The 18,302-nt window shown below is 39.1% G+C and overlaps 1 protein-coding gene across 1 annotated transcript in view; it reads right to left on the reverse strand.

Moving 5' to 3' along the window:
- Nucleotides 1-3,069: 3,069 nt before the first annotated feature.
- The window catches only part of NAALADL2 (N-acetylated alpha-linked acidic dipeptidase like 2), a 343,221-nt gene continuing 327,988 nt past the window's right edge, over nt 3,070-18,302 (reverse strand). Inside the window, exon 15 of the mRNA XM_064164711.1 lies at nt 3,070-3,669. Coding sequence (XP_064020781.1) covers nt 3,471-3,669 — 199 coding nt within the window. The 3' untranslated portion in view covers nt 3,070-3,470. The remainder of the gene's footprint in view (nt 3,670-18,302) is intronic.

Below are 18,302 nucleotides of genomic sequence, written 5' to 3' on the forward strand. Positions count from 1 at the left end.
ACCACTAGTTTCTGTAACTTAAAATCAAACACCATGGCTTCAAGGGCAAATCTTCTTAGACAAACTTTCCAACATACTGACTGTGAAATCCTAGAGATTTTGGCCAAGAGTTTTCACTTAATGAAATGATGATCATCTGTGAAATGTCTGTAATTAATACAGTTACAAAAAGAATACAGAGAGAGATTTGGAAAAACTATACCTATGGAAGAGGTGAGGATGTGCGAGGCGTGAGGGTGACCAAGCACCGGCACAGGCTGCCCGGAGAGGTTGTGGAATATCCATCCTTGCAAGGTACTCAAAATTAATCTGAATACAGGCCCTCCTGAGTAACTGGCTTTAGGTGACCCTGCCTGAACAGGGAGGTTGGACTAGGAACCCCCCAGGGGTCCTTCCTGTGATACTTGAGAGATTTAACATTTCCCCACCTAGCACTTCAAGAAGTGTAGTCAGCTGTAGTGCCTTTTTTTTACATCTCTGGACTGAAATACATTGCTAAAAGTTTAGTGAAGCAGTATGAAGTGTTTGTTAATTTTCTCTTATAGTTATTATTTACATCTGTGTTTATGTAGATGCATCACAGCACTGTGGCCAGTAAATTAGCCTTTGTGCAATGCTCTGAAGATGTAAGGCATCTGCATATTTGTCTTTGCATATATGCACAGATACTGTTTTTCTGGGATGATAAAAGCAATTCATTGCCCATTTTAAGGTCAGTACTCAAAATCTAGCTCCCACATACTTATTATTCATCTGGGTTGACTGTACTTTAGCTTCTTTATGGACTCTTTAAAATAAGCATTAATAAAATCTTATTACCTTTTTATTATCAGCTGTCTCCACATACAAATATTGCAGGGATTTTCTGGTCACTGGGAGCATGATGTTAGACTATCTTACAATCAATACATCTTTTATACTGCCACTGACAGCTGATGCTTCTGAAAAAGTAACACATATTTTGGTTTCATTCAGGCAATTTGCAAACATGCCCCAACTTTAAAGATGCTCTGTTTTTTTCAGTACAATATAGGAACAAATTTAATCTCAGTAAGCTACTATGATTTACTAACACCTTCCTTTAGCTGATGTTCCACAGCTGGCTGAGCAAAAAAATCGTATGTCAGAAATACACCAGGTATTTAGGATCTTAACTTGCTATAAATTCTTTGAAGTCAATAGGTAGGATTTAAAAATCAATGGAAGGATATAACTCAGAAGTGCCTTCTCCAAAGCTATAATGGTGCAAATATTATCACTAAGCACTCACACGTAAGATCTGAACACCTGAAATAGAAGCCTAGAGATCCAGAAGAGTGAGATGACGTTGTAATCAATGCCTATGAGTCCTTAAATTGCTCATCTGATTTATCTCACCAACAAGACTGTGTGATTGTCTTTAGAATAGACAGGCCTATATTGTAGAAGCACTTTTTGTGGTAGAGCACTCTGGAGTCTTCTGGTTCTAGCAGGACATTAGTGAGAAGACAAAAGAAATGCTTCAGTGAGGAATTACATGGTTGAGAAACCATACATGAGGGATACTCTTTCCAACAGACTTCACCAGTTTTGCACGAGCTCACTTCAGTTACATTAGAGATGGTTTTGGTGGAACACACACGTGAAGACTGAGGAAGCAGTTACTAACTTCACCTGGCAGAGTAAAAGGAGATGTCAATCTCTAATTTTGGTCTCTTAATGGCACCCAATCCTGTATCATGGATTCACGCTGAACCCTAAATTCACAATGCTGAACACATTCCCACTTCAGTTGTAGCTGTACCAGATGTACTACACAGCCTCTGACTCTGGTCAGACCTGGGATGGTTTTGCCCATGTTATGATAATAACTTGGGAAAAAAAAGTAGCAATAGCATAGTTGTACATACCCAACCCCAGGTCATTGCTAACAGAGGTCCATTTTACAAAGACCTTTAGAAGCAGAAACCCAACTCTCATTTCTTGCTACATGAACACACGCTTCAAAAAGTCTTCCACCAAAAATATGCACTTAGAAATTTTTCAGAAGACTTTTTTTGTTACATTAATACAGGTACCTTTTCCATTTCTATTGCAACCTGAACTGCCTCTGTGGCAAACTGGGTAACAATACATTTAATGTTTCCATCAAATAAATTACATTTCAATTCTAAGCATCTATATAAAAGTAATTTTTTAAGCTCTAACCCTAGAATCATCTGAAATTGTAAAACTCTAAACCAAATAGGGCTTGACAATTTCAACTGTTTATGTTATTAAGATCTGCAGTTCTCAAGTGTGCATATTATCCCCTTAGAGATTAGGACCCCAAACCTCCTGATTCTTTCACTCACAGATTACTTCAGGCCAACAAGGTAATGATGCAATTACAGCCTCTCTACAGGGCTTCCACCAATGCAAAAACAGACTTGAGGTTTTGCCTTGCAATATGCTACATCAGCTTGCGCCTTCAGAGGTGAATTCCTGGTTCTACAGTAGGGAATTAATTTGTATTTTCCTTATGCCTTTTTGGCAACAATCCAGGTCCTGTAAACCAGGCACTACTGATGGTATGATCCAAACTGGAGTAGTGGGTGGTGTGGCCAGTTGGTGGAATCCCAAAACATTCCCACAACTTTGAGGACTTGTTTTCATTTACTGCTGTCTGGAAATTAAGGAAGACCTTGAAGTAGGATGTATAAGTGGCAATGTATAAGTTTATGAGGCCTGTAGCCTTGTAAGATTAAGCAGTTATTTATCATATAGATTCAATTATTTTTGGACAAGCGTAACTACTGATATAAACTTTTCACATCATCACAAAACTTTCCTCTTCAAGAACTACTAGAGAAAACTTTCTGTCATTCAGAAATGGGGTAATCAGAGTTTATCTGTATTTTGAGGTATTTGCTGTTCCACAGGAGTAAAGATGGTGGATTGCACCGGTGCAATTTTTTGTGTGCACTTCCTGATTAACTCCTATGATGGATATCCAAGGAAATGCCACATCCTTCAACTACTTACTCTGAAAGGAGTAAGGAAGAAGACGAGTACACTGAGAAAGCCAAGAAACTCAAGAGTATACTTCAGTCACATTTTTCTAACAGAATATTTCATGGGAAGCTCACCTGGGTATACACCTGGGGTGTCTCAGAATCGTGTCTTCAGCATATTGCAGAATGCGCTCTGTACTTGAGCTCTTAGTCACAAAAATATACTTTACAATAAAAAATACAGTAGATATCCTTCCAAAAATTCTATCTTGTTATTCCCTCTCATTACGTTTTATACATTCAGAAACAGACATTTGAGCTATACTGTGAACAGTGCAAAAGACTGTTTCATACTCATGTAGACAACGCATTGCAGTACCTTTAAGCGCCAACTGAAAGAAAAGTTGAGAAAGGTTTCATCCTTGGAGAAATTCTGGTCCAAGTTGAACTTTTGTTTAGCAAGTTGTAAACAAACGTCTTAGAATGCAGAGAATCCTCTCATTTCTCTCCAGCTAAGGTAGTCTCAAACACATCAAGTCCTGCTTTGAAGTAAACCTGAGCTGAATTGATGCTGTTCAGCACCTCTGACAAGGCTGCTTGAAGGGTCTCATTTGACTGATGTAGTTTGCTGCGCTCCCGTGCCTCTAGCAGTACTGAAAACTGGCTTGTCCTTTCATCTAGTCTGTAAAGAATATTTCTAAAAGAGAACAATGGAGAATAGCAAACTTTTTACTCAAAACAATTCATCAGAAATCATCAAAAACCACTAGGAGCATCAGCCATGCTTTACAGATGATCTACATTATGCACAGGAAAGCTGACCTATGGCAAAGTGAAAGACAACTGCAGATTTATTGCAGCTTTGTAAACTGCACCTCTCCATTGATCAAGATGTATGTACATTGAAACATCCACCACATCCATCAAAGCAGTCTCATATCCCTCTTTGACCACTCAAGATTTTCTTCAAAATCATGAGACTAGACTTATCACATCCCCATGAAGCATTTTGTGTCTCAGCTGGATTCCATTTATTCCCCTCTAAAAAATATTTGATTATTGTGCACCCTAGGCATAGAAAATTTTTTCCCCTCTATCTGTACTTGTTATTTATTTCACACTTCAGAGGTGAAATTCTAGCTGCATTGAATTCAGTGGTAAAACTCTCATTGCCTTCAGCAGAGACTTTATTTCATCAATAATCCTTTGTAGCATCAGAACAAGAGCAACTCATCTTTAAAGTCACATACTTGAGGAAGGAAATAAATGGAACATACAGCTAAACCCTTATGAAACAAAATCTGTGCTTTCCTATAATATTTGCAGGATTTTTTTAATGGCTTTTATAAAAACACATGCAAAGACAACATCTGATCCCTTGCAAATGTTATCTGTGTGAGGTGCTGAAGGGTCAGAATTCAAAGCTAGTCGGTGATTTCAGTGAGGGCCCTTTGAAGCAGGCTATAAATGTTATCTAAAAACAGGTGTAATCATTATCTTAATTAGCAGAGCATGTAAATATCACACATCTCCACCCAGGAGCCTCTCAAACTGTAAACAGAAGTGAGTGAAATGTGAAACAGGAAAGCCACATGTGATTTGGTGCAGGACCTTTTCTTGAACACAAGGCAGAAGTTGTTCCATACAACAAGAAATTAGGACAGCTCAGATAATTCATTAGTAACCTAACTGCATGACAGAATAGGCACAGTGGCATTTCCAAACTTGGAATGAAACTGCCAAGTACCAACAAAACAAGGTACACAAAAGTGTATCTTAGTATTATATGAATCATCTACAAGAGGAAGTGGTAACAAAGTAGCCCAATAAATGACATCACAGAACATCTCCAGTCTTCTGCCATGTTTTCCAACTAGAAAAGGTGCTTTGAATAAGGGGCAATGTTTTTCCAAGATACAAACTCTTACCCTCATAACACAATATTTCAGTCTTTATGTTTTTACTTTCCTATAACATAATATATCCAAATGGATGGGAACTGGTAAGCTTTTAATCCTCTGACAGCAATATATCCAGCTGTTTCAAGTGGTCTGCAATGCAATAAACAGTTACTTTTAAACAGAGGGGGGACATGGCTGGAATCTGACACTGCAGTACAGGGATAGCTTCTACTACATAGTTTACACCGTAGGTCACAGAATCACAGAACTTTAGAGGCTGGAAGGGACCTCCAGAGATCGTCGAGTCCAACCTCCCTGCCAAGGCAGGATCCCCTAGGGTAGATCCCACAGGACTGCATACAGGTGGGTTTTGAAAGGCTCCAGAGAAGGAGAGTACACGACCTCTCTGGGCAGCCTGTTCCAGTGCTTCATCACTCTCATTGTAAGGAAGTTTCTCCTCATATTGAGGTGAAACCTTCTATGTTCCAGTGTGTAGCTATTGTTCCTTGTCCTATTGCTGTGGGCCACCAAAACGATATTGGCCCCATCACTGACCTAGACCAAACCAGGTTAGGAGCACTTGCAGGAAGAGCTTAGCAGGGACAAAAACTTCTATCAACAGTCAGTAACAAGTGCATATGGCAATAGCCTCTTCAGCTTGCACTGCAGTAGAGCCAGAGCACAGCTGCCTGTTTCCTCAGTTCTGAGCTGGTGATGCTGTTCCTTGGGATTATGATGCAGTTTACACTCAAGGTTGACTAAAGTCTCTGTGATAATGCAAATGCAAACTGTACATGCTGAGAACTGAATTCTTGGTTGGTGGGATTTTGAGGATAGGCTGTACTCTAGGAAATACTGTAGTTTCCAAAGCAGAGATTGATTTTGCTCCCTCTGAAATCAATCCAAAGACTCCTGCTGAGATCAGCGGGAGCAGAACCAGGCTTCTGACAAATTCTCCTCTATAGTTCCCACAGTTGTCGAGGGACAGAAGCCCGTTCACAGCTCCCCAAAGCCTTTGAACAGCAGGGGCAGTGCCAGAGACAATCATACTACTTTCTACTCTTAGGAGTCTTATCTAGTTGCTGGTGACTGGGAGAGTCTGGCTGAGCTAGAATTTGCTTTTAAATGCTTACAACACTGGCATGCTTGATCAGAATCCCTCTATTCCTTTACCGGGGGGGTGTCACCTAATAAAAAACCTACACACCAACAGAGCAACACTAACTTAGATCACTAGAAATCAGACTCTAGAGAGGATAACCTGAAAACTGGAACATTAGGGGACTGCTGAGGAAATGTTTGTGGAGAATAGGAAAAGATTTTCTCCTATCCCAACTTCAAAAGCACTCCAAATATGGCACACAAGTTAAAAAGATGGTTTACCTTGATATAAAAGGATGTTAATACAGTTTGATTCTACTGCTGTGCTTTTGGAATCACAGGTGATTCCACAGTAAAGCCATGGGCAGGTGATCCACTGCAAGTATTCCTAGCCCATCTCACCTGACTACAGTACAAATCAGCATCTAAGAAATAAAAAAAAGCTGTTTGATTAACTGAAAGCTGATTGAAGCAAGACGTTGTTTGATGCATGAAAGAGACAAGCAGTATGCTGTCACAATTGAAGAAAATAGCTTAACTGTTTCAATAGTAACAAGATTTCAGCGTGCCTGATTGCACAGTATGACACAACCTATTTTTGTATGTGTGTGTATGCAAATAATAATAATAACTGACATTAGATGGGACCTGTTTTATTCAGATTTTCTGCTAGGAGGTCTCACCAGGATGTCATCTTTTCCAATTACTTATCTTTGTTTGGCAAGCCATGCCACCCCCCACTGTTGCACAAAATGGTTTCTCTCTTTAAGTATGTTCATGAGAGTCAATTTATACGATTTTACTTCTTATCTCTGTCCAAGTTTCATCAAATGAAAAAAAAATAGTTAGTCCAATTTATTACTTCCAAGCCTTTACAAGTTAAAAAGTGTTCTCATTATAGATTACACATGAACTGAAAAATAAACCCCAACCATTTCATTGGCACAAGACATCACTGTGACCACAACTTGCATAATGATACCAAGAGACTCTAATTTACACTGTGAAATTCAATTACTTAAACGTGCCTTAATACAAATTAGTTTTGTAGCCTACACCTCTAAAACAACAATTCCAGCCTCTGGCCTCATTGTTAAAATATCTACCTTCATCTTAAACTGTTGTGATCTTATAAATACAATCCACACAGTCAGTCTGACCCACACAAAACAAAAAGAGACTCCTAAACTGAAAACCATGATACATTATGATGACAGTAATGAAATTACAACACACATCATTCATCCTAATAGGCTTGTTTCAATGACACATGGCACTGACCTGAAAAGTGAAACACTGAAATAAGAAACCTAATCAGTAACTGCAGGGAGTATCAACAAAAGAGGTGAAATGGCTCCAAACAAAAGAATCAGCAAATTTAAAGCAAAGCAACTATAAAGATGAATTCTAAAAGAAGTTCTCCAACTTTGAACAGACCTCTGCAGGCCCAGAGACATAGCATGTAAAGCAGTAAATACTGCTGTTGTGCCATGGAAAGATCTATTTCACATCAATCAAGTAATTTTGTTTAAGTCATGTGCTGATCTGCATTTATCTTTTTCCTCTTGGTTAAGAAGCAGATTTTCCAATTGGCAAGCACTTAAAAACTGTGCATTCTCCCTTGATTTTCCCATGTTATTTCAGAGACACATGCCTGTGTCATTGCCTCTTAACTGGAGGATGCATTCTGGAAAGAAAGCTCAGTTTTTAATGTAAGCTGTATCTCCAGCTGTGGCTAGCAGTCTTGAAACCAGTTGGTGAGGAGCTGCTGTGCTTTTGTTGTGCAGCAGAAGAACCTGACCTCATTGCTGTCTACAACTACCTGAGGGGAGATTGTAGCCAGGTGGGGGTCAGTGTCTTCTCCCAGGCAACCAGCAGCAGAACAAGGGAACACAGCTGAGGGAGGTACAGGCTTGATATTAGGAGGAAGTTAATAACAGTGAGAGTGATTATCCACTGGAATGGGCTTTCCAGGGAGGTGGTGGAATCACTGTCCCTGGAAGTGTTGAAGAAAAGATTGGATGAGGCACTTAGTGCCATGGTCTAGTTGATTGGCTAGGGCTGGGTGCTAGGTTGGACTGGATGATCTTGGAGGTCTCTTCCAACCTGGATGATTCTATGATTCTGTAAGCGTGATTGGTCAAAATAATGCCACTAAAGTTAAATCTTCTTTGACATCATCACAAATACAGAAGTAACATATCCCTACCAGGCCAAAATGGATTAGACAACTTCTTGAATGACAGATTAAACTAGAAATATATTGACTTTAACACAACTTCAAGCTATTTTGGAGCTTACATTAGAACAACCGGACAGTACAAGACAGACCTGCATTACTACGTTACTCTTGTAACGAAAAGAGATTCTTTAGCTTACAAGAAAATTTTGAGTGTAGGCAATGCACAGCACAGGCTGAATTATTCAGGTACTTACAAAGAGTCTCCTATCAAAGAGCTTATGCTTGAGATTCTGGAATGTAATTATGAAGTCATTAGGCCATGATGGCAAGTATGCAGTCCCACAGGAAATGATTGCAGGTTTTATCTGTAGGATCAGATTGGAATTGTTTCCAGATAAATGCAATGGGCAGGCTCTGTGTATTTGAGTCGCACTGCAATGTGCTGTAACTAGAGATGCTTCAGCATCCTCACACATTAGATTATTTTTATGTTGAACTCTCCAAGAGAAAAAAAGCACACCAGCACAGGGATGCTCTGCATCCCCTTCCTCTTCACAACATTGCTTTGAATGCACTTTTCTTAAATCTAGGAGTTTGTTTTCACTCATGTTTGTAGAACAAAACATTATTAACTTAGCAAATAAATAAATGCTTTATAATAATAATAATAATATTTACATGTTAGGATTTCCAGCTCCACAGGGTGTTTATTTATTATGGAACATAAAAATGTTGTAAATTCTTCTCCCTTGGAAAACACATGAGTTGATTTATATTAGTTTACTTACAATGCTCTGCATCTGAGAAAATGTTAGGATGAAGATACAGAAAGTTTCCCTTCTTCCTCTGGGTCCTGTAGCCTTTTGATCTCCAACAGCACCTCTCCTTTCCTCTCTTTTTATTCCTTTTTTTTTTAGAACTCTTTTGACACCCACATGCAACTATTTCATTTTACCTGTTTTATTTCACAACATTGTGGCAGAAGGTTTGTAATCACAAGACGATAGCTGCTAGCTATGTAACTTTTATCAAGACAAAATTTATGTACTGGTGAACTGTCATTACATGCTATTACAGCAAGGGGAAAAAAACCTTTCTACAAGGCTCATTTCTTGCTGGATCAAACTGGAAGTAACCAGCTGTGGGGCTGCGTGAGTGACAACGTGAATGGAACATAAGAATATGGCAGCCAATCTCATAGGGCAACTTAGCGGTAGAAACCACTCTACTTCTTCACTGTGTCAAGTCCCCACAACCTCAGCATGGCATATTTAAGGATCCTTTATTTGTAATATATTGTTCCTAACTTTGCTACACATCCTATCCCTTTTAAGAGCCATCAATTGTATTTGCTTAGTGCTCTTAATTATAAGACTAAATTGTTCTAGCAGCATATAATACAGAAAGTGATATACTTAAACCATGTACGTTAAAAGGTGAGCATCTGCATGAAAGGTGAGTGTTTTCATGGTATCAGCAGTTGGTAATCTACAGGCAATCACAGAATGGCTTAGGTTGGAAGGGACTTTAGAGATATCGACTCCAACCTCCTCACCATGGGCAGGGACAATAATTCTCGATTTGACTTGGTTGCTCAAAATCTCATCTAATCTGGCCTTGAACAGCCCCAGGAAGGAGGCATCTGCAACCTCCCTGCACATCCTATTCTAGAGTTCCACCACCCTGGTACTAAAAAACTTCTTTCTAAGATCCAGTCTAACCGTACTCTTCCTCAACTTAAAACCATTCCTCCTCATCCTATTGCTAGAAACCCGAATGAAAACTCCATCTTCAGTCTTCCTGCAGAATCCCTTCAGGTACTGGAAGGTAGATATTAGCTTTCCCTAGAGTCTTCTCTTCTCTAGGCTGAACAACCCCAGCTCTCTCAGCTCATCCACAAAGGTGTTCTAGCCTCTTGATCATGTTTGTGGCCCTCCTCTGGACCTGCTCTAACAGTTTCAAACCTAAATAATGTCTAACCAACTGAAAGGCATTTCAAAGACATTGTTATGTAGCAGTGGTAAATCAGATAAATTCCATCCTTGTCAGATAGAAATTTATCTTGTGCAAGAGACAGAAGTTAAGACACCTCTAATTGAGTCAATTATGGTAATTGGAGGTTATGGCAAGTTTGCATTTAACAAAAACATGTTGGGACAGGGGACTATGAGGAGGTAATTATTCCAGGTTTGAATTCATTCTGAGAGGTCAGTTTGGAATAGAGCTTGTCGAAAAATAAATCCTGGTTTTGGCAGCTCCATGCAGCACCCTGAAGCTTGGTTTGGCTTGGATGCTTGCCAAATAAACAAAGGTAAAAAAGAAGTCAGACTGGATTGGTTACAGAATACATGATCTCTTATTTCCCTACAGTTATCTTTGGGACTGTCTTAAAGCTAATGAGTACATTGTCACAAAACACACTCATGTCTTACTGAATTATCACTAAAGCCTGACCATAACTGCAAAACAGGCTTCAACTTGTGCATCTTAGCTCTTTGTCAAAGCCTTGAGTGCACTAGTACATCTCACTGACCCTGACCAGCCTTACCTGCTGCTCCCAGGTCTCCCCTGCTTGCACCACCTGGGCAGCCCCTCCTGGCTCGAGGGGCCACTATCCTGTTGGCTATGGTGTCATGCTTGACTCCCTATCCTTTAGGGAGCAGCTATCCCTCTTCATCACCTGACAACCTTCATCTAAACAGGTGACCCAACCAGACTTTATAAAGATCCATCCTATCCTTACCTACAAGATGAATCCTTCCCACCTTTAAACCTATCCTGGTAATCATTACAGATTCTTTCATCTGCTAGATTCCAATTTGCACACAGGAGCATTCAGAAACCTAAAGAAAACATGAAAGAGTTAAGAAATTGAGCCACGTACGGTTGTTTGGAGGTTTTTTTATGATCAAAACTCAATAGTCAGAAAATATGCACTCTCACTTCTGTTCTGAAACAGAAGAAAACTAATTTTTGTTTGATAGGTGACTAATTCTTGTCAGCAGAAAAGAATGATAGAAAACATACCTCATGATGTTAATCTTGATCTTCTGAAAACAGGGCAATGCTCTGCCATAGCTTGGAAAAGATTTCAAAAAGGATGCTGCATCTACAGCAACCTGCAGCTAAATTTTTCATTCTCATTAAGTAAACAATAATTATTCTATTTATTTCTGTCGTTTTAAAATATTTTTGTGGCTTATGAGAACAAAACATCTTCAACTAGAATACAAAATATAACTAACAAACAGAAGCTCAATGCAAGGTGCTCATTGTAAAGGTCTGATGTTCTGGAACAACCTCAAATAAGAATAATGGAGCTAAGAAGTGCAACTAGTTTAAAGGGTGAGTTTGAGTGGAGTTAGGCTTCAATATAATACCTATTATACCTATTTTTAAGGGCTGCACACCACCACTACTTTGCATTCCCAGTTTTTGCCCTGTTGAAAATGTTCTGAGTTTAGGAAATTTACTTCTTTCTTAATTTGGAGTAAATTAAATCACTAAGAATGAATCATGGAATCACAGAAACGTACAGGTTGGAAAAGAGCTTCAGGATCACCAAGTCTAACTGAGAACCCTACTCTACAAGGTTCACCCTAAATCATATTCCCAAGCATCACATCCAAATGACTTTTGAACACATCCAGGGTTGGTGACTCTACCACCTCCCTGGGAAACCCATTCCAATGTCTGACTACTCTTGCTGTAATTTTTTTCTTAATGTCCAGTCTAAACCTACCCAGTTGCAGCTAGAGGCCAATCCTTGTTCTATCATTAATTACCTCTGAGAAGATACCAAAAGCATCCTCTCCACAACGTCCTTTCAGGTAGCTGTAGACAGCAATGAGCTTTCCCCTCAGGCTCCTTTTTTTCAAACTAACCAGCTCCTTCAGTTGCTCTTCATAAGACTCATTCTCCGGGCCCTTCCCCAGCTCTTGCCCTCTTCTGCACTCACTCCAGCACCTAAATATGCTTCTTGTCTTGAGATGCCCAAAACTGAAGAATCAATTCTCCATCTTCAGCAGCACAGAACAACTTCACAGAACAAAAGTGGAAAGAAAAAGAAAAATTAGGATGCATTTGTCCGTCAGCAATTGCAAGTGATTGTTAACCACTGCTAAAGAGCAGCCCTCTACTTAATTAGGCAACATTTTCTCCAGGGTTTAATAGAAATTAATTAGCAACTTTATCTGGAAATTGCTGAAGATGCCACAAAATGCTTTCAGCTTCTTTGTCATAGGGCTTCCAAATGCTATCTGCAGATGATGGAAGAATGATATATATTGCACAGAGACATACCAATGCCTTGGAAATCCTTCAGTATTTCCCCTGTAATTTCTCAGAACAAGGACTTGCATCTATATATAAGAGTGATGATGCATTAAGCAAAATTAATATAACTCTACTTTAAAATGTTATTTGCTGGCAGCAACTGGGATGAAATATGCTGTGTAAAATCTCAAATAATGTAGCTGCTGGTAACAAAAGTAGACATGTTGCTCGTTGAGTGATTTATGCTATGCTGGCTTTTGAAATGAAAGACACATATGCTTATAGTCAACACTTTGGAGGAAACCATTTTTTTCTTTTAAGGATGTCTCAGGCTGAAATAGTCAAATTCAAAGCAGATGTGCTACTATTTTGAAGAATTTGAGGGAAGTGAATTAATAAAATTATTTCCAAATGGCTCACAGCTGATGTTCTGAAGGCTTCACAGAGAGTTTTATTTAGAAATCATGCAAAGCATCTGACTCCTAAGGAGTCAGCAGACGCAAGCAGCAAGCACTGTCCAGTGTTTGATGCAGTAAACTGGCTTGACCTTGACCTCCAGTTCTGATGTTGACTAACCCTGATCTCCAGTTCTGATCTTGACTAGCTTTATCATCTTGACTAATTCCATAGCATGAGATGTGAGGCCAATACCATCACAGCCAAAATCTGGAAGGTTATCATAAGATTTAACTCTGAATAAGAATTAATTATTCTATAATATGTTTAAAGAAATGCTTACAATTATCTTTTTATAACCTTCAATGGCATGCATATACACAAAAGTAACACTTTTTTTCATCCCAGTTGAGTAATTTTCCTGTTAATGACCCCACCACCAAATTTCTAAGCCCTATCACCTGAGTAAGAAGTTAGTGGGAGGAGCACTACAAATAAACTGTTTTTCCAATGAATTCTGCTTATTTTTGTACTATATTGAAGAAATGTTCCTGACTAATATTTCAAATATAGAATCATAAAATCAGTCACATTTGGAAGGGACCACAAGGATCATCTCATTCTACCCAAACTGTTTTTCCAATGAATTCTGCTTATTTTTGTATTATATTGAAGACATGTTCTTGACTAATATTTCAAACATAGAATCATAGAATCAGTCAAGATTGGAAGGCACTACGAGGATCATCTAGTTGCAACCCCCCTGCCATGGGCAGGGACACCTCACACTAATCAGGCTGTCTAGAGACTCATCCAGCCTGGCCTTAAACACTTCCAGGAATGGGGCTTCCACCACCTCCCTGGGTAACCCATTGCAGGGTCTCACCACCCTCATGGTGAAGAACTTCCTAACATTCAGTCTGAACCTGCCCATTTCTAGCTTTGTTCCATTCCCTCTAGTCCTATCACTACCTGACATCCTAAAAAGTCCATCCCCAATTTTCTTGTAGGCCCCTTAGGATTCTGAAAGGCCACAATGAAGTCACCTCAGAGCCTTCTCCTCTCCATATTGAAAAGCCCCAACTCCCTCAGTCTCTCCTCATAGGAGAGGTGCTCCAGCCCTCTGATCATACATGAGTGGTTCTTATCTGTCACGAGCAAAACTGTGGAACCATATTTCATGGATCTAAAATAATGTCCATTTCTATAAGAAAAATGAAATCATGTCATATCTAACCAATTAAACAATTGAAAACTTTGTATAACCTTTAGAGAACAGAGGTTATTTTTCACTGTAACTAGATATTCTTGTCTATTTAGCATCATAATCACGCACCTGAGAAAGATTTGCTAGCAAGGGCAACTGAATGGAAACTCCATGCTAATCAGAAGACTTCCTAGGCATCGGTATGATAGCTCTGCACTGAGATCGTGGAACAGCCTTCTGTGAAAAGGGTTTTACAGTTAGCAGAACAACTGCTGTGAAATGGGCTAAAATATATCATAAGGCCAAATATGCAAATAAATATCATTATACAAACCCTCTCAGATTCTTTGCAAAGTCAAGATCATGCACAGTTGTGGAAAGCATGAGGAATTGTATGTCCTGGATAAAGCCTTGTTGAATACCAACGCTGTGCTAAATTACAACACACCTAATATCTACTATCTCAAACCCATAGCGGGTCTGCTGCATCCTACAGGCAGAATTCTGTAAGTGTACAAATCAATCTAATTAAAAGCATTGAAGAAAACTTATAAGAAGTACATACACAAAAGCGAAGTTATATGGACCCAGGTTTACCATTCATATCAGGGAAGTAGGAAAGCTGGTTTCCAGCCATGACATAATCCTTGATTATAGTGGTTTTCTGCTTTTGCAGGTGTAATGAAAAGATTTTCATGTACCCTGTTTAAGCTCTAAAGTCAACCATAATTACATCTCTGCAGATGGCTAATTCAGTAGTATTTATGAAGCAAATGCTCTTTAAATAGTGAAAATTTACAAGACAACAAATACAGTCATTACTTCATGGTCATTACATGTACTGGTGATTCCAAAGGAAAAGCCATTTGAATTGCCACTCAGATGGATCAGGTGTTTTGAGTATGAGTTATACTCACTTTATTGCATCTTCTCAGTATTAAGAAAGGGCATAATACAGCATGATTATCAGTCATGAGAAAAATAATAACCATAGCAGGAATTTGTAGGAGCATTACCAAACCAGTAATTGCTACTGATATATGCTAGTATAAACGTGCTGCTCCATACATGGATAAATGCTAGAGTCATCATCCCAGTGCATGCAATTCTATCTATCTGGCCTACAGAATGAGTAACCACAGCGCTGTTCAATCACCCCCAGAGGGACTGGGAGCCCTTCCCAAAGTCACCAAGTGCAGAGAATGTTCATGCTGCTAGAATATTGTTCCTACAGGTCCATCGTGAATTTAACAGTTCCTACATATTTCTAACAGTGTCTGTTCTGGGGATCTGCACTGGTAGCAAAAGGTATCCTGGGAAAAGCTCCTTGTGCTTTTCAGAGCTAGAGCTTAATTCCAGTACTATATTATGTTGATCCATTGAATGAGCAGATTCATGACCGTGCCTTCTACCAGTGCCTCAAACCCCATTTTGACTATCTGCATCATTTGAGTGATCTCAACTATTTCTGGCTTCCGGTAGCTGCTCAAGAGAGAGCAAAGCTCCCTCTTTCCCTCCAACCCCTGCTATACCCCCATGCAACAGATGGGCACAATGTTTAAAAGCAATACAGTGAATAAAATACTTTCAGTCCTCTTTGATATTCAGTCTTCCCTGTATCAAGGCTGCTGTTCCAGGTCCTGTAGTGACTTGCATGTATGAATTTGACTCGACTCACAATTTTAAACAGTATGACAAATGTTAACTGTATTTTTAAAAAGACAGAGATAGCTCCTCATGAAAAAAGCTCCTCCTGATCTAGGGTAGGGTGTCCCTGCCCATGGCAGGGGGGTTGGAACTAGATGATCCTTGTTGTGCCTTCCAACCCTGACTGATTCTATGATTCTATAAAAGGGCTCAAGATACTCCTCATGTCTTGCACAAACCACCATCAACCTGCAAAAACACTAGAGTATGAAGGAAGAAAAAAAGTAAGACATTTTAGCTGTAAAATATACATTGGGGCTATCAGAAGGGAGCTGAAGAGGAACTGCAGAGCCAAGAAAGATTAGATAGTGAAACAAGTAATTCTACTAATCACAGCTCCATTTATAAGATATGGAACAATTATAGAAGAAAGAGAGATGCAAATTTTGAAAGATACAAGATATGAGGGTAGAAAGTCAGATGGAAAATCACTTCTGTGCCATAAGACAAAGTTCATCGACTCAGGCAAAATCTGAGGTATGCAATTCTAAAACCAGTACACAATTCCTTCCTTCTCCCCCAACACCATTTGAGCATTATGTTTACAAATTGCATGTGGTAGATAATAAGGACACAGAACATTTTCTACTGCTGCCACTGCAACATGAATTGTTGCTGTGTTTCTCACACTAAGGATCATCAGCATCATATCAAATCATTCTTTGCTCTGCATTACACAATGCAGGAAAAACAATAATGATTTCATACATTTGGTTCAGCCCAGTCAAAAAAAAAGTCTCAAACATTACAACAAAGTAGACAGAAAAATATTCTGCTTGAAGCCACAAATGAAGAGTTCAGAATGAAACCTCAAATCTGCAATGACTTTATACACAGAGAATCACTGTCTTCTGTAGAAACTCTTGGCTAGTTTGTGTTCTGGCTTTTTTCAGATGACATTGCACTACATGTTTACTCATCACTGCATAAGATTAGTAGGATATTTGCATCTTTCATGCTTGTCCTCTGTAAATCTAACAAGCAACCTATTTACACATGGAGAGTTAATAAGGACTTTATATCTCCTGCTAAATGTGTCTCTAGAAACTAGTCTTAGGGCAAGTGAATTTTGACACCTGAAAATCTGCTGCAGTTTATCAGCAAAACAGAAATAAACCCAGCAGAGTCTGCACATTTGTATGTAACGAATCTTAATCTGAAAGGAAAACATTTGTTCTGGTGAACAACAAGCACTTGAGTGGCATGAGATTAGCAGCAATGCAAATAATTTTCTTTCTTGTGGTGCTAAAAACCTATTTTCTTTGTTCTTTTTCACATCATTACAGCAAATTCAGGGTGCACAATCTAGCATTGTTTACTGGCAGTATTCTGTTTAGTTCATTACAACATACTGATTTGTGGTGATTTTTTTTTAGCTTGATGAAGCACTAATGCCATACCTGGCTACCCATGATAAAAGAGAAGCGAAAGGAAGAAGCTTAATTTGCAAAATGAGCACTAAAAACTGCTGGAGGTCTTTCCTGAAAGCACAGATTGGTTTGGGAAGCCTCACTTTTCACATACTTATTACTGAATTCACACTATTACATCTATTATGCATAGCACAATGGCCCTTCCAACAATTGCATAAATAGTGGTGACAGATGCATACAGCCTTAATTGATTGGTTGAGCTTGGCTAAGATCAAACTCTTACATGAAAGATTTGGCACAAGTTCACTTTGATTCCTTTATAAAATAGTTAAAATAATTATCAGTCAGGATGCAACTGAACCGTAAGCAATGATCTATTAAGAATAAAAGCCACTTAAATGGGACAGAAAGGACAGCCTGAGCCCTTATGTGCCTTCTTTTAAATTGTATTTGATTTTAAAGACTGAAGAGACAAGCTCTGGTTTTAGTGACTCTTACAGATTTGGAACTCTAGGTAGGAGCATCACACAGCTTTCTAAAAAATCCTGCACACTCCGGATCTCTCCAGTATGAGTGGCACCTGCCAAATACAATTAGACATGTACCTGAAGAAACCACACATTTTCAGAGAGGACCTCTTACTGCAGAGTGCCCTGTGCACAATACTCCATAAAGTTTTCTTGATTCCTGCATTTCTTTGTGGTATTATTATATTAAAACACCACTGAAGTGCTGCATCTCTATGGCAAAAGGACACAAGCTCTCTGTGTGAATACCTAAGGGGACACGGTCTCAAGTTGTGCTGGGGGAGGTATAGGCTGGATGTGAGGAGGAAGTTCTCACCAGAGAGAGTGATTTGTTATTGGAATGGCTAGTATACCTCAACCTATTATTTTTCATTCTGCCTAAATTTCTGGATAAGCCTATGATACCCTGATGTTAGCTCTACTTGCGTATTTCCAGCTCAGTTGGAAATAGAGTATCATGGGGAATGTATGCTATTGTCTCATTTTCAGTTCAGTGTCATGAAGTATAGGTTAGAACAACCATCACCTAAACCACCGTGTTTACTTACAGTGTATTAAGCCACCTGCCAAAGTCAATCATCATTACTTAAATGTAGCCAGGATATACTAATCTAATTGTCAAAAACTAAAGTACTTTGAATTCTGTTAGTAGCTTTGAATA

This window comes from Pogoniulus pusillus, chromosome 26, assembly GCF_015220805.1.
Source record: "Pogoniulus pusillus isolate bPogPus1 chromosome 26, bPogPus1.pri, whole genome shotgun sequence".
NCBI lineage: Eukaryota > Metazoa > Chordata > Aves > Piciformes > Lybiidae > Pogoniulus > Pogoniulus pusillus.